Source organism: Sturnus vulgaris, chromosome 4 (assembly GCF_052056855.1).
Source record: "Sturnus vulgaris isolate bStuVul1 chromosome 4, bStuVul1.hap1, whole genome shotgun sequence".
NCBI lineage: Eukaryota > Metazoa > Chordata > Aves > Passeriformes > Sturnidae > Sturnus > Sturnus vulgaris.
The window spans coordinates 35,098,584-35,115,989 of record NC_142246.1 but is presented as its reverse complement, the minus strand read 5'-3'; the positions used below and the strand labels follow the sequence as shown (position 1 = coordinate 35,115,989).

The window sequence follows — 17,406 nt, the reverse complement described above, 5'->3', positions numbered from 1 at the left end:
TGGATTTTAAAAGTTCATACTGTCAATAATTACATAATAAAGTAAATATATTCATCTAGCAGGACATTTGACATGCAAAAAAGGAAGGATATCTGCTGGAAGTACAGACAATACAGATCATGTAACATGACATGTAACAGATCAAAAAGAAAAAGCATTAACAGCAAAAGTCCCTATTAGATAAACACAGCCATAAAGAAGATGAAAGACCCCAAATGTCCTTAACAGGTTCCCCTGTGTCTTAAATATTTGATGAATGTACCAGATGGGGAGGGGGAAGAAAAATATCTTGTCTGAACCACAAGCATAAACACAGCTGACCTAAAAGACCTACCCACCACTAGGTTATAATTACTCCAGTGTATTCACTAGTGAACAATGTTCATAAATCTAGAATAATTTGGAGAGATTGAAAGATAACATCTTTGAGAAATGGTAGCCTCCATATGCTGTCAAACAGCTGAAATAAATTTTAATTTTCTGGCCCTTGTGCAACATGTCATGGGTGTGGTTGAAGCATACATGCTTTACTGAATTCTTAGGATAAGGCATAGTTATGAGCATTCTTTTTATTAATTTTATCTATATTAATAAAGCAGTATCATAAAAATAGAAGATACAAAAATTCTACAGGTAGCTGAAAATAGTATTTTTTTTCCCTTTAAAAATTTTAGCAGCACAGTTGATATGGTAAAAAACTCAGAAAAAATGCATAGTCCTCAGACTAGACATTGTCAGAGTCCAGAACCTTCTAATAAAAGAAAACCTTGTAATAGATGTTCAGTTCAGAGGATTTACTAAATTTTCTCCAGTCTAGCCCAAAAACACAGGTAAATAACCAACAAGCTGGTCCAGACCTACTTTCAGACATCATCTATAGTTTGTTACAAGAGGACAGCAAGAAGGAAAACACCAATTAGTCTTGCACTAGAATCAAGAATTTAACGAAAATAAACTCCCAGATAATCTTAGAAAGCAGACCATGACCATGTTGCAGAAAAAAAAGGTAAAAAGAAGGTCACTAGTAGCCTGCCTTGGGAAAAATTCCATCTGCACAGCAAATTTGATGATCATCTTGGCTTAAGTATGGGAACAAGACACTAGCAAAATTGTTCAATACCACTAAAAGGTCCAGTATACCCTTCCTGGGAGCAAATCCAAATTCCACTAATTCTAAAGAAAACTATGAACAAAAACCTTTTAAGAAAGTATCTAAGAACAATAATATTTTTTAGAAACTGCAGACAGCCACAGGAGACTCAAAGCATATTAATCACTGTAATACCATGTGATACAAACAAAAAAACCCCTCAGCTGATAAACAAACTCCATTCACCTTCCTTCCAGTCTCCTCTCAAACCCTTTTAAATTGCATCATCATGTCTTCTCACAGATATCCTGCCAAAAACCTGACAGCAAAATGCAAATTACTCCATGGCATTGTTAGGTCTTAATTGTAGACGTTCATGGGCTTCCTTTTTGCTTACACTGGTATAAAACCAATGGGATTACTAAAAATACATGACATCAAAGATGTATATTTAAGTCTTTGCAAGATCAGAGCTTTGGTAATTGATTTTTCAGATTTTCAAATTACTGATGTCTATAATTTTTAGAAGTAATCAAAGGCCATATATGCACTTACAAGCAAATCTTAGTCTTTTCTAAAGCACTGGTAGGCAGTGTGAATAAAAGGGGTCCTTAATGCTCTAGCACAACTATGAATTTTCCAGCAAAAGGAAAGCTTTATGTAGCAAATATAAGTCAAGACTATATAGTAGACATGTTTTGTGACTCAGAGGAGTAGTTATCAAGCTGATTATGAACACCTGGAGAACAAGACACTAATTTTAATCTAGTTCAGCCATTGAGTTAAGTAACCTGGCAATAAGGCGCCTGCCTACCTTGAGAACTGCAAAGAGAACCTGCAGGTGTCTCTGAGGAACTGCAATCTGCTACTAAGAGGAAAGGTAGGGGGAATCATTGTTATGTTTATTTATAATGTCAAAAGTGTACATAGGTCTGAAGCAGTGGTCAGCGGGCCAGTAAAAAAATAGAAGGCTGAGAAATTCTCTGAAGATTATTGTGCTGCTATATTGAAACACCACAATAAATAGAAAAATCATTTTATATATCTAATTCACTCAGCCTAATTCACAATAAAGTAAATCACTATATTTGTATCAATCAGCTAGAAATGTAAATTCCTTTTCTTTACAGAACTGGTTTATCAACAAGTCATGAACAAAGGCAAACCATTTTAAGCAGGAAGCATTTCACACTAAAGCTACTCAGTTTAAAAATCAATAATACAACGTTCAATAATTTAATTGAATACCTTCATGACCAACACAGTGGCTAGTAGTCAATGGTCCCTTTCTCAGGGCAATTTCAGACATTTACTTTCATCCTCAGTTATGTATATTGAGTTACTATTTACAATGATTTATCAACACACTACCCCCTAAGTTCATGTTCCTTATTGGTTATAATGTTTTTGAAAAGTACTATCTTTTTAGAGTTTATAAGTTCTTTCATACCATATGCAGACTTCAAAATATTATTTGATTTTACTATTATCATAATTATCAGTAAAAATAAAAATAATTTAATGGTCATCTGCTCAGTTAAGGTTTTTCACAATGGACTAATCCAGCAGCCAGAGAGGCTGTATTTGGGCTCACTGCACCCAGTAGCATCTACTTCATCCTCTCCTACTGCAGCTGCCTGTCCTGTTTAACTCTGTACTCAGGTACACACAGAAGCATTTGTCTGGTCCAAGTGACAGAAGCCTGTTTATCTCAGTGAATCCCCACCTCCTCCATTGGAAAAGGACCAAATCAAATGTAAGCATCACAGAGAGCAGATCCCAACTCCAAGCTGAGACATGAATATGGTAGATAAATTATGCAGAAAAAAAGTAGCTGGAAATAGATTTTCAACACAGAGGTCACAGAACAAGCAGACCAGTAAAGAGCAAGGAGTTGCTGAATATATATCACATAGTATATATGAACTAAGACATATTATGATATTTAAGTGGCAAAAAGAAAGGATTAATTAACTGGACAGGTTAAGGTCACTTTACCTTGTCCATTACCATTCACTAACAAGGAAAGCAATCCTCAACTGAATGACTTCATTGTTACTTAGATAACTCACAAACGCTCCCAAGGCATTCATGGTACTGACAGTAACTTTCCCTGTCTCAGAGCTGAAAATCTTTTGAAGGTTGTTTGGTGTGAGATGAGTCATAAAATGGTGAAAGAGGCTGGGAGCAAACAATGTGGCAGATGGAAGTAGAACACAACAGGGTGTATGTATTAGCTTTCTTCTGGAGAGATGGGAGTCAGAGCTTTGTGCCATCCAAGCGTAGGGATAAGTACTTAGCTTGGATAGGTTTCCGCATGTCACACTTCAGCACCAATCAAAACCATGACATCAGAACCTCAGGATCTGCTCATGCATAAAAATAAGAAAACCTAAATTCTTAGCTATTCAAGCATCCTCACTTGAGAACTTCAAAGATATACCCCAAGCTCACCTCATGGTTGTTTTCTAAATGCTTTTAAATTGATTCAAAGTTACGCCAGGTGCTTACTATTGCATGTATCTTAATAGAGTAGGAGATGATTTGGTGGGAAAGCAGGGGGTGGGAGTCTTTCACGAACCACATAAAGAAAGCTAAGCTGATTCACCAGTAGCAGAGGGTGCCACTACACTGTGGAGCCTCCCACACTGGCTACATCACCTTGCTAAGCAAGGGGGTGCAATACCAGTTTCCTTCACCAGAGAAACTAGGCCAACAGGTCAATTGTGATAACTCTTTTCCACAAATGTGAAGTGATATACTTTCATTTTCCAACTAACAGAATCTTTCCTATCTCTCATCACTTTAAGATAAAACCAGACATACTCTCCCTCTTCCCTCACCTATAGCCTCAAATAGAGGCTGCCTGCAGTTGCAATATTACCACAGTAATTTTATAGTGTTATTAGTAGCCATGAATATAGCTGCTGTTTTACTTGGGGGGGAAAATGTGCTTAAATTAGATCTTCACTGTTTTAAAAAGATAATTCAAATTTATGCTTCTATTAACCTCTTATGTAAAACTCAAATGTTCTTTCAACTCTAATATTGTCTTCCACCTTAGTTTAGTGGTGGACTTGGCAGTGCTAGGCTTATGGTTGGTCCTGAGGACCTAGAGGTTTGTTTCGACATAAAAGATCATATTTCCATATCAATTTCAGACTTCTGAAGCCCTGCAAAGGTATTTCAAATTCTACTGCTTATTCTTTTCTTCATATTGCCTCTCTTGAACCTCTATCAGCACAATCATCAATCATCTCTACTTTTTTCTTATTGTGCCTTAGTGCAGAGCAATCCCTGCCTAATCACTTGGCTATGCTACTAAACTCTCTTCCTTCAAATTCCTCCTTAATGTCCAATTTTGCCTGTATAAAATCATTCTTCTGCAACCTGAGAAGTAGGATGTGACCAACTATGGCTCAATTAATAAACATGCAGCACTTGTCATCTTCTATTACATGTTCCCAGAAGAAATTCAAAAATGTTCAAGAATTTGATTTCCATGTCTTCCAGGCGTTAAAAAGAAAGTAAAGAAAGTGCTTCCACAGAAAAAAAATGAAAAGCAGGACAACAATCAAAAAGTGTTATTTTATTTATCTATTTTTTGAGGAATAAAAAAAAAGTGCAGTCTTAGGGTACAAATAGGAAGATACTGACAAGTGAGGGAAAAATATTTTTGCCTTTAGTTTTTTAAATTCTAGCAGTAGTACCATTCTGCAAATCTCATATAACAAAAGTCCAGCAAATGCTTTTTTTTGGTCTAGTTTTATACCAGAACCTCAGCAAGTGCACTGTTCCCCTCATGCCACTATTAAAAAGACAGAACTTTCTAAAAATTGAATCTAAACTTATTGTGATAATCCTTTGCTGCATAATTGTATTGTTATCACTACTGGGGAAAGAAAATGAAATTTTCACGATGTGAACCAAATAAAAAGTCCTCAGAAACTGTTCAAGTGCTAATATCAGGAGCATTATATGTGTAAAAAGAAGAGTAATGCTTGCATTTAGTAGTTGTATTTCAGCAACTGTTATTTGGAAAAAATGTTGTTCCAGATGGCTGAAGTATAAATTTTGGAAAGAGTACTGAACTCCTACATGATAACTAGTAAGAAGGAGATGAAAACTGTAGAGGGGACAAAAAAATAAAAAGATAAAAATTAGCTTTCTTGAGACTAATGCATTGAAGCATAAGAGTTACTATGGGCAAGCTAAGAGAATGTGTAAACCTCTTTTTTGTGTCAGTGCTGTTCCTTCATAAGGCCCTAGATCACACATACACAATAGTTCCCAGTTTTGTTAATTCCTACTTGGTGTATATCTTTGACCCTCTCAATTTTGATGCTCTGAGTTTGATCCTTCTTCAGCTGAGAAAATGAAAAGACTTACTCCTCATTTCTTGCACAGTGGAACTGAAGCCTCTCTAACCCCCCACTCCCACATGAAAAAGATTTGTGACAGCACATCAATGTGGGACTTGCTGCCTGTCTCAGAAATTGGCCATGTGATAAGATATTAGCAGGAATTTTGCATTTTAGTCACTTGAATTGGCTGAAAATTCTTCTGACGTAGAATTGCCAAAGAGAATATTAACTGACAAAGTATTTCATATGAGATCAATATTCACCTTTGCCTTTTTTACATTCTGTTTTTTAATGGCTATCAGCTGCCTATATTCTTCATGGGTTTTATAAAATCATTTGCAGTGTCTACAATGTGAAGCAGAACAGCTCAAAAACATGGGGGTTTTTTTCATCATTTTCTACTCAGTCGTCCATATAAAACTACTAGAAGAAAATAACATACTCTCACCTATGGGAAGAATTAATAGGTAAAAAACTATTTTATCAAGAAAGAAACATTATCAGTATGTGATGCCAGTAGCATTTCCTCCATTCTTCCATGTTGAATTTTAGTGCAGTGGCAGGCCACTTAAAACAGGTTACAAAGTCACATTGCCAAATTATTTAAGGTACTTATCAGAAATGAATGCACAGTCACAATCTAAAATGAAAAAAATTTGGATATTAGGCATAACAATCTCTCAATCCTTCTCCATAAGGAACCTAAGCACTCAGCTGAATCAAATTTAATTTTGCTGTATCTACAGTATTGCATTGTCCTCCCTAATTTCTTATTTTTTGAGAGAAATTGGATACCCAGAGTAGCCTTTTTTCCCCAAAGATGAGGTTTTACTTTTACAAAATGTCGAAAAAAACTTTTATAAATTTATGTTACTGTTTTGATACAGTATTTTTCACTAATTAGTGTAAATCAATTATTTAAAATACATTCAACACTTTTTTCCTAAGCATTTACATCTCCTATGAAAAATCTTTTTAATATAGCTTATTTATGAAATTGACATCCAAGTGTCAAAATAACCATGAAGACTTAAATTTTCACACATTGAATTGAGGATTCCATCTGCCTTGGGGCACTTGGAATGTTTTTTTTGTGCTGAAAGAGTGTATATAAAATTATAATTAAGTCCCATTAATGCTGGATTTTCATGCCTAGGACTAGTATAATGCTAAGCCTTTAAGAAATACAAAGTTTTCTACTATTAACAGAGACATTTCAATGTTAAAGATTAAATAAGTAAGCAAGACTAAATTTATTTACATCATTATCTATGAATAAAAGCCTAATGTATTGAATAATAACATATTCAAATTACAGCTCTACAAGTCAGTGCTCTTTATGTAAGAATATTAAGTAAGGTAGCCTGTAGTTACTACATAAAGGAGAATAACTCTTGCAATCTTAGAACAATTAACTTCATATTCATATTGACTGTTATTGCATTTTTTCTTTAATAAAGCATATTGATTAACTACTAAGGAGAATTAGGCTGGAAATACAGTGAGATAGTTTGCCAGATGCTAACATTTATTTCCTTATTTAGTGTTGACTACGAAGGAAATTTATTTACTCTGTTAGTGACCTTGTAACTGTTAAGTGAGTATTTTATGTGATGCTCTAATTATAATACACACACTTTTAAGAACAGGAAGCAGTAAACATGATGGGGGTTAAGACCATTCTACTCTGAAGCCACTTGCAAAAATCCAGTCTGAACACAAGCTTGGGAACTAAGCCTGCTAAGCTGAAAAGGTATTCCCAAAGTAAATAGAGATTGACCTCTGCCCACCATGTTTTCTTTAAGAATCAAGCACTACAAATCCAGATTTGGTATGAAGAATATCAGCCAGCAAATGTCTGCTACTTCCTACTCATAAGGCCAAATTTAAAAACTATTTCCAAGTTACTTTTGAATATGAACATAAAAAGGATCTAACTGAAGACACAAGCATGGTTCTCACTCAGTGTGGCATTTACACTAAAGAACAAAAAATAACTCCTCTGCTTTATTTATAAGTATCATCATCAAACAAAATCAAAGTGCAAAATACTGGGATTTCCTCACTCTTATTTTAACCAACTTTGCAATAACAGTCAAAAGAGAAGGAAAATTCTTCTCTATTAGAGGTAAATAAGAAGATTTAGAAGACTAACTTGGAAAGGATGCCAGCAGTGTTTGGACTGTTTGGCTGTTGGTATTTCTTAATATGAAATAAAACACATAATTTTCATCTACTCTGTATTATCCTACTAAATCAGACTACCATTTTCCAAAAAGTACTGAAGAGGAAACAATTTATTCTCTTATGGCTGAAGAATCAGAGGCTGTGTGTACATTTTACTGATAGCATCTTAGTCTCCTTATGATTGTCTTTCAAAACTCTGCTTAAAGCTCTCCTTTACTGGTATGCTGTGACAACAAATGAAAAAGCTCTGATAATAGGCTGCAGATCCACTCATATTGCTAATGCAAGTCAAACATTATTTTCTGGCATTCAATAATTTCTAGTAACAATAATGCAACTTTTTTGGTTTTGTTTTTTTTTGCTATCCTACTGGTGAAACCTTAACTGTGTTAGGTATACTACAGCCAAGGGACCTCAAGTAAAATTAGTTTCTTCCTCATGTTTGCTGCTGTGCAAACACATGATGCTCCATTCATTCCCAAGAGTTTATTTTATATAGGAATTATATGCAGTTACGGATGAATCATTTAAAAAGGCAAATTCATCTTCCATTTAGTGCAAGTGGTATAAGTATGATTTACTGTGCTTCAGAACATTTTTTTTTCTGAAACAGATTGTGGTGAGAATAATCTATCACTGCCCTGTACCAAGTTCCTTACAGTGCAAAAAATTACAGTGCCTGCCCTCTGAAAAGCTCTTTATTGGGATGAATAACTGGGGCTGGGGGCACCGTTGCAATCTTAATTCTGTCACAGAGGGAAGACCTGAAATGCAGGAGCTGGACATATACCTCTTTCCACATCACAAAGCTATCAGTTTGACATCATTGTCTTTCAAACACTGGCAGCTGAGACCTACCACTGCCACATGCAATTTATGCATGAGGTTTTCAAAATTAGCATGCATCACTAAAGACATCAGTGAAATTTCTGCTTCTTAGTGGACCGGATATTTTTTGAAAAATAAACCCAGTTTAGTTATCCTGGGTTTTCCAGACAGCAAATTTGCAATCAAATGTCTTATTATGTTAGAGGTCTAGCATGTAGCACAACATCAGTGTTACAGAAATTCTGGACAAGTTGATATTTCTGAGATGTTATGACTTTTTGGCTTTTTAGAATATATTTTAGTGTTAATTTACTTAGCATTTGAGACAGACTTCCTACACACTTTCAGTTCTTGGACAGCTAGAGATAGCATTGCAAATACCTTTGAAACCTCCTCCCTAACCTGTACTGACTTCCTAGAAAAGGAAATGTGATATCAAGGGGAAAAAAAGGGGGTGGAGGAGGCTCAAAAGGATTTCCAGTACTTTAAAACAGGAAATGTATGAATAGAAATTATTCTTGGTTTCAATGTTTACAGCTTTACACATGAAAACTGCTGGACAACAGCCTTATCTCATTTTACCATATTTAGGGTAGTGATGCCTGTACAAAACCACACTTTCTGCGGCCAGTAAAAAGAAAATGGGGAGGATAGGAGATGTTCCTTACTTTGAAGTGAGTTTCTAGTAATTCATTACTTTCAGAGAAAAAAAAAGTGGAATGTATTTCCTTTCTTATAATATTCCAAGGTAGAGACATAAAGAAATCATAAGTGTTAAACATTAGAATGTGGAGAGACTGGCAGAAGGTCATTATTTGGAACCACTGAGTTAAGAATTATGTTTGCACTTAATTATACCTTATTTCATAAAATTCTCAAAAATAGAAAGACCTCCAAATCTTCTAGAGCTATCTTGATCGTATTTATGAAATGCATCAATACGAAGTTATTCACTTCCATCATGGCTGCTAGCAAGACGTAATGCTGTTCAGTGGGAGGTTCAAAGCATCTGCTGTGAAAAGCACAGGAGCTGATAAGAGGTGACAATTTATACTCCCATTGATTTTGTATAAATCAAAAAAGAAAAAGAAAGAAACATTTTCACTCGAGATGGCAGGAGGATGAAAAATAGAATCTATATATTACCGTTACTGTTTCTGAAACACTACAATTAGCAAAATTGGTCTGGATAACCTGGAACTATCCCGTGGATATCAATTAAACACACAGTAGATAGATCATACTAAATGAAAGCAAAAAAACCCCAGAAACTATGAAAGAGAACTATCATGTCTTACTAGCACTGGTCAATATTTTTCAAGTGCAAAGTGCAAAACTTAAGGAGATCCATGATTTCATAAACATCCCTACACTTCCCTATCATGCAACCAAGCACCTCCAAAAATTAAAAACTGAAAATATTTTTAAATTTGCCTTCTGAATTGCAAATTTTCTTGAAACTCTAAATACATTCTAAAAGTTGTCATAACCCAACAAGGGAACACGACACCTTGAAATGACAAGATCACAGGTATGGTCACAGAAACTAAGCAGCATCCCCTTTCACAGCAATAAGGAAAAATACATATGATTTGTGAGCTCTTAACGTTCTTGTGCCACTGTCTGTGATGACAGCTGGGTACCACTAAAGGGAAAAAAGGCTGAACACATGGCATTTTAAATGGAGGTGGGGGGTAAGTAGTGTTAGCTGTTGTAATCATACTATTAATCACACCATTTTGAGTGGCTATTGGTCATTCAACTGCTTATCATATGAACAATGAGGACACAGTTTATCAATAACAAATTCTTTCAATATAGAAAAATTATTCACTTTTTTCTCTGTTGTTTTTTACCTCTCTAATAAGAATTTAAGGATCTTGGATTGTACACTGTTTCTTCAGGCAACACCATTTGATAACAATGACGTATTTTGATTCCTTCGTCAAACAGTTCGATTTACTTGTTTTAAGAAGCAAAAGAATGCATTTCAGAATTTTTTTAAAAGCATGTCTTCAATTTCTAATGTAAAGCACTCTAAACAATTTGAATCATACAGTAAAAGTATTGATTTTGCCTTCAGGAAAAAAACCCACACCAAACCAAACCAAAACAGAAAAACTGACCTGTCCTGTGCTTCCTATTCTATCTATCATTTACAAATAATAAAATTCAACTAAAGAAACTGCTCTAATCAGATCTATAATCTATATATCTATAAGCAGAAGTGTGTATATACATGGAGCACATACATTCTCTTTTAATGTTCTCATGACTATATACTGTGCTTCTAGATCAAGTCAAGACCATAAACAATTCAAAGCTGCATTCTGTCTAAATGGGTCACTTATAATGAGAAAGCACGACATTTACATGTAGGAAGCAGATTGATCAGGGAGCAGAAAAATAGAATATGGCATCAGTGCAGAAAAATAAGCCTTTACAGGCAATTTATGCTAAATTATTTGGCAACTTCCTATATCCTCCTCAAAAATGGAAGTGAATTCCAAAAATGTAGAATGAAAATAATAAAAATTTAGCATAGCAAATAATCACCAGGATTAACCTTTGTGCTTGCAGTAAAGAAAAATGAAAAAAGCCTTGGTTCCTTTCACTACTGTTACGTCGCTTGTACAGAATAACACTTAAGTGAAAAGACTGAAAACACTGTGTCTCCCAAAAATCCACACATTAATTAATTGCCTACAATCACTTTAAATTGGACCTTTAAGTGCTAACATATCCCACAACATTCAGTTGTTTTCAACCAGAAGCTGTGCAACAGAAATGCTCTGAACATGCTGTGTACATCTTGCTAAAGCAATTTCAGTTGCAGCCTGCAAAATTAATTTCTGCAAAATGCAAATCTGTGCCATACAAATATTAGAACGATAGCAAGTCTGCTGCAACACATTACAAAACCAAAGGGGCAGAAAGGCAGAAGGAAATTTCAATACTGCCTAATATGCACAAAATATACCCCATGTCTTTGTTCAGGCTGGATTCTCATTCAAGGTGTAAATACTGGATACATTGTTAGATATCCCACTGCAACCAGCTCCAAATATTGTGTGAGTAGCTCTCTCATAGTTCACACTAGACTCCCTTGACCCAGCTAGACAAGCGTGAAAACGTGAAATAAATGAACATTAACAAAGACTAGTCTGGAAAGCAGGCTGCATTAAATGCTCACATTATATGTATAGATGCAAAATTTGCTACCTAGAGTCTTTTTATACTAGAATCAGCTTGCAGTCAGTATATTAATGCTATGTGCTACTGCAGAGAGAAAAATGAAGTAAATGATATGAAAATCATGTCTTTCCCCATCTGCCACATACAGATATTCCCCCACCTTACATCATGCTGCTAAGGCAAATAAGAAACAGCAAAATAATTATCTCCATGCAAAGAAAAAGCAATTTTAACACAATACCTTTCTGTGTTTGTCCCTCTTCCATATTCTCTTCCATGGCTACCTTTCTTCACTAGAAACAGCTACAGAGAATTAATCAAAAGCTTCAGTCAGATGTAGGAAAAAGTGTGGATTTTTTTTTCCCTGGGAAGCTCCAACAGCAGAGGCTTAGGCAAGTCCTCAGAGCTTAGCTAAGGCTCCCTCACTCTCCTTGTTTGCTTGGAGACAGGCTGTCAAGTGTAATTTCATTCAAATTACTCTTCCGTGAAGATTATCAATTTTTCTTCTCAAAGCTGCCCATTGTGTACCACTGTAAGCAGGTATTCAAATGAACAGCCTGTGAATTTTGGGGGGAAATTTGGTCCGAGCCCTTATGGCAATGACACCGATTCATAAGCCTCACTTTGCATATAAAATGGAGTAAAGAAATTGAGGTTTGTATTGAAATCTGTGTTTAAATTGAAAACAGGCTGTACTGAAAACAGATGGAGGAGTGTCTTCCTAAGGGGAAGCAGACCACCAACCCATAATTCCCCCTATTTGCTACTGAAGTGGGAAAGCCCAAATGCCTGTGGGTTCTTTATGCTGTATTACTTGTCTTTCTCTCTCTCTCTCTCTCTCTCCCCCCGCCTCTCCCCCTCCTCCCGTATCAGCACATTTAAGAATAATATGACTCTTCACTTCCCTTCTTCTCATATATCTGTATCATCAGGAGTTAACAACAAATTTAATCTATTGCCCTTACAGTATTCTAAAAATTATCTTTATAGCAATACAATTTTATGTGTATGTATATGTGTTTACACACACAAGCACAATTTAACACACGACATTAATCTGCAAATTTTATGCACTGTACACATTCTCATTGTCACAGTAAACAGGAATTTAGAGGCAGTTCAGAGGTTTAAAACAGTTTTTGCATCAATTCTTTTTCTGATTCCTCATATCTCAAATTGGCTTTCTTCAAAGCTCTTTTAAAATAGCCGGATCTTAAAATGGTGAAGCACTACATGTGGGTATGTACACGAGGAAGCACATACAAACACACACACTGCTAGGAGTTTGCTCTGGAAAAACCTAGGTTAAATACACTGTTAGGGCACCTAATAATTTGGGGAGCTCTGCAGACTGATTTGGAATGCAAATTGGATGCTGCAGTCTAGCAATAAATTAGCATTTTGGTACCTTAGTCTACAGAGTAATATATCATCATTTTAAGACTTCCATTATTTCACTAAAAGTGCAAACTGACACACAATTCCAATTTTTCTCTGAAGGTTTAACTTCTCATCCTTCTGGGGGAAGTGACTAAAACTTAAACAAAAATAAAAACTACAACTATTATGGCTGAAAATTCCTATTAATATATAAATGATAAATAGCTCATCCATTTATTTTATGCTAGCTAAACACATTGAGTTCTGCCTTCTAAGCCACAAAAATAAAGTTGCTTGCTTTGGCTGGTTGGGTTTTGTTTGGGGTTTTGTTTAGGGAGGGGCTTTGGGGGGGGGCTATTGTTGGGGTTTTGGGTTTTTTTTACCATTTGCATATAAAACTGTTCAAATCTGGCTCACATCAGAATAATTATCATGTATGAAATTAAATATATATATATATAATTAAATAACTGAATCATTATTTATAACTCAACACATTTCCCATCTTTTTTTCTCCCTTTTAATTCGTGTTTCTAAGGCTCCATTTTCTGGAATAACTAAAAAAAAATTATCAGTTGTTTTAGTTCTCAGATTTAATAGATCATTTAAAAATCAACACACTAAGAAGGCCTATACATATGAAAGTGCTGCAAACAACATAGGATCTAAGTGTCTTCCATCTTTCTAGGAATTATTCTTTTAGACAGTTTTTTAAGAGAGGTATATTTCCTTTGAAACAGATATCCTGTATAAGTCTCCTCTGCTATTCTTTCTCTTCAAAACCTTTTCTTACATAAGCATTTAACAAATCTTCATATTCCAAAGAGGATCTGGCAAATATTTTACTTGGCAAATTGCTTCTAAGTTGTGTTTCTCAATAGCACCAAATGTTTGAGATTACCAACATCTTTAACATAAATGTTGGCAACAATGGAATATGTAGGTCATTGATGAAATCAAACTACCTTTTTCCTTGAAACAAGGATACAAACTTTTTTCAAATATAACAGGAAACAAAATGAAAAAAGTTTGGAAAGAGATAACTGGGAGAAGACACAATAAAGATGGCACAATCTTGAGGGACATAAAAAGGTCAAGAAAACATAACTTGTTCAATAAAACAGACAGGACTGCAAAGAAAGTAGGCTGAGAATTAAAGAAAGGCATATTATACAAAGTGTATTTAAGTTGTGGAAACTTGTTTTAGCAGGCTGTTGTAGAGGAGGGAAGAACCCAACAAAATAACAAGAAGAAAATCTGAGCCACAAGGATTCATGGAGATGAGATCCCTGAGCTGCAAAGTACTGGGGAGTAGAGGAATATTTTGTGAAGAACTCTTAGCCATTTCTTATGCTACTTCCAAGGCAGACTGCTTTTGGCACAAATATATGAGATGTTGAGCTGAATTAATCCTTTATCTACTACCCAGTATGGTCATTTTCACATCAGGTTCACATACACCTTAATTTTAATTACAGGATTTTTAACTTTCTAAAAAGCCTACTACACTCACATGCCAAAGGTTAAGATGAAATGACTGTGTCTGCTGAAGCAAAGCATAGCATTGACAAAAAATGGCCTTAAGTTTTACCCCCTACAATAATCTATTCTTCTTTGTAAATATTGTTATGAAGATACTGAAAGATCCTCCTGTTAAACAGTAACTCCTCCAAATAATGTAAGTGCCAAAGTTCATTTTTCAGACAACCCTGCTTAGTTTCAGGTGCTATAAACTGGTCATCCACACAGCTTGTATGAGACTGAGCAACAGAGAAAATGTGAAAGAGATTTCATGTAAACTTGTTTCATATTTAACTCCACTTTTTTAAAACGGTTGAAACATAAATCTGCCTCCTTGATGTTTCTTTAGATCTGCTCCAAGGACCTTTGAAGATTAAATTATGAATAGATGTTAATCCTAAAGCCAAAGAACAGAAAAGCTCTGCAATTCGTACAAAGAATAACAAACCGATGCAGAAAATGCCAACTGTATGTGACTTTCTAAGCAGCAACCACAGAGGCTTTCTTTCTTTGGTATACTGGGAAAGACATTTACCACCAATGAGACATAAACTACTTTAAACCGTACAGAGAAACTACAAAAGCTTCTGTTTCTGGAAGCACTTCTAGCACAGAAAAGAGCTATGTTAGTGGGAACTACATTCGACTGCCTAAAATTCCCCTTTAATGTGAAATGAGATTATTGGTGCAAGTGATCATTGGACAACCATACCAATTGTAAATGGCAAGGCAAGACAGAACATCCAACTGTATAATGAGACTAAATAAACAGTTAATCAAGAGAATAATTGGAAGCTGATGACATTAAGGGATCCCCTGGTGTCCATTATGATATTATGAAATGTAGCTGAGCACTTACAGCTTTAAACAGCATGACAAACACCTGACTTTTACTCCCAGTTTTGTATGGCCTTCAAAGCAGTTTACCATTCTATCCTTCAGCCCTATCGATTTTCAACTGCATAATAACGATAATGTTGTGGTGCAGTGATGTCTTGATCATGACAACATAATAAACTTGATTATGAATACGTAATTTAAAAGCGCAAAATTATTTATGTTGCTAATACTTCTACCTCAATAACCAAGCAACCAAATAAAAATCAAAAAGTCAGGTCCTGCAGACAGGCTTCCCTTCAGGAGTTGGAGTGGTGTACAGTTCACTCCTGGAAAGCGTGTTCTGGTTTCATTATACGAAAAAATACAATGCATTTATAAAAACATTTATGAAAACATAAATTATAAAAACAATTTAGGTTCTTAGAGAATATTCTATGATGCAAACCAAAATACAGCAGGTGAGGAAAAGTGGGACATACATTTTAAAAGTTCACTCCCCCTAAACTCACTCCTAAATTCACCTAAACACTAAAGTAAATGCACGGGTAGTAATTATTCTATGCAAATTAGGCAGCAGATTATAGAAATCTGGAAAACACACACAGAAAAATTAAAACTGGTGCTCCAATTTTCTATTTAGAGTGCTCCACAATTTATATTTTGTATTTAAAATAGAAATGTAACTATAAAATAATGGCATATCATATTTCATCTTTGGAATATCCCAACAGAGGGATCTTGAAGGAACTATTGGGAAGCTTTAAGACTTCCAAAATGTCTCTAAATGTCTGCTCTGGGATGTCTATTTCATATCTACATCTTCACGAGATACTTACAGAATGATAAACCAAGAGCACATGGCCCTGAGTTTAACTCATAGCAGACACTCACACAAGTGTCCAGGGAAAGGAGAAATGTTTAATGACATGAAAATTATCAGAATTAGTGGGGAAATGAAATGTTAAAAGAGGAAGGAAGAAAGTAGAACGCAAAATCTAACATTAGCAGAATATTGCTTCTTACCCCATTGATAGGATTTGTATAGTTCTACTAATTCCCAATAATTTTTTTTTTTTTCTGAGGAAATTATATTCTTCTAGAGGAACAAACTACCAGCTTAAAACAAGCAGCTGTCAAGAGATAGCAGGATGGTCACACAGCCTAAAGAAATTTCAGTACAGGGCTTCACCTGATAGAAAAAGTCTCTTATTATTTTTTGTGCTCAAGTCTGCTCAAGTTACATTTGACAGAAGAATAATGGACATCCTTTCCTCGATGATCTTAATTTATTCTAATTTCTTTCTGCATTCCTCTATATTCTAACATGTCTAGAAACAGAAATTTTATTGAAGAGGAGAGTGAGAAGACAATTTCCTTGCATTCTGCTTCGCACTAATAAACACGAACATCATTATCGTATTCAGAAAATTAACCTCTTTGTGAAAGCCTCATCTGGTTAAAAAGATTCCTTCACTGAGAAGATCTTTCACCACTTCATATGATATTCAGACTTAAAACACAAGAGATAAGAAGTAACTTGCTCATATCAGTATTCAAATATATATTTCATATATGCTATATCGATCAAGAGGAGAAAGATAATAAAAAATGATTAACAGTATCTCTGATTCAGAATAACAGTCTTAATATACTTCCAGACTATTATCTGGAGCTATTGTAAGTATCATCTGTAATTTAAAACCTTCAGTCTGACTGGTTATGTTTCATGACTCTTACTGGGTTTTTTGAAAATAAGTAACATTTTCCACAGTAAAATTAGTTAACACTATCAACATAATTCCCCTAAAATTCTGAAGATTTTCAATCATTTTGATACCTAAGACTAAGAAAATTATGTTTTTTATATTTTGAGATAAAAACTAGTTGTACATATTCCCAAAGGATACTGCTGCTCATTCAGCAAGGTTTAACTCTGAAAAAAATGCTTCTGTTTGATGGATTAATGAAAAACTGAACATGAATGCCAGTATAATTGAGGGA

At 34.9% G+C, this 17,406-nt stretch overlaps 1 protein-coding gene across 1 annotated transcript in view; it reads right to left on the bottom strand.

Annotated features, from left to right (window-relative positions):
- The window catches only part of GPM6A (glycoprotein M6A), a 113,892-nt gene extending 101,719 nt beyond the window's left edge, over positions 1-12,173 (bottom strand). The window contains exon 1 of the mRNA XM_014884002.2: positions 11,906-12,173. Coding sequence (XP_014739488.1) covers positions 11,906-11,942 — 37 coding nt within the window. The 5' untranslated portion in view covers positions 11,943-12,173. The remainder of the gene's footprint in view (positions 1-11,905) is intronic.
- Positions 12,174-17,406: the final 5,233 nt, after the last annotated feature.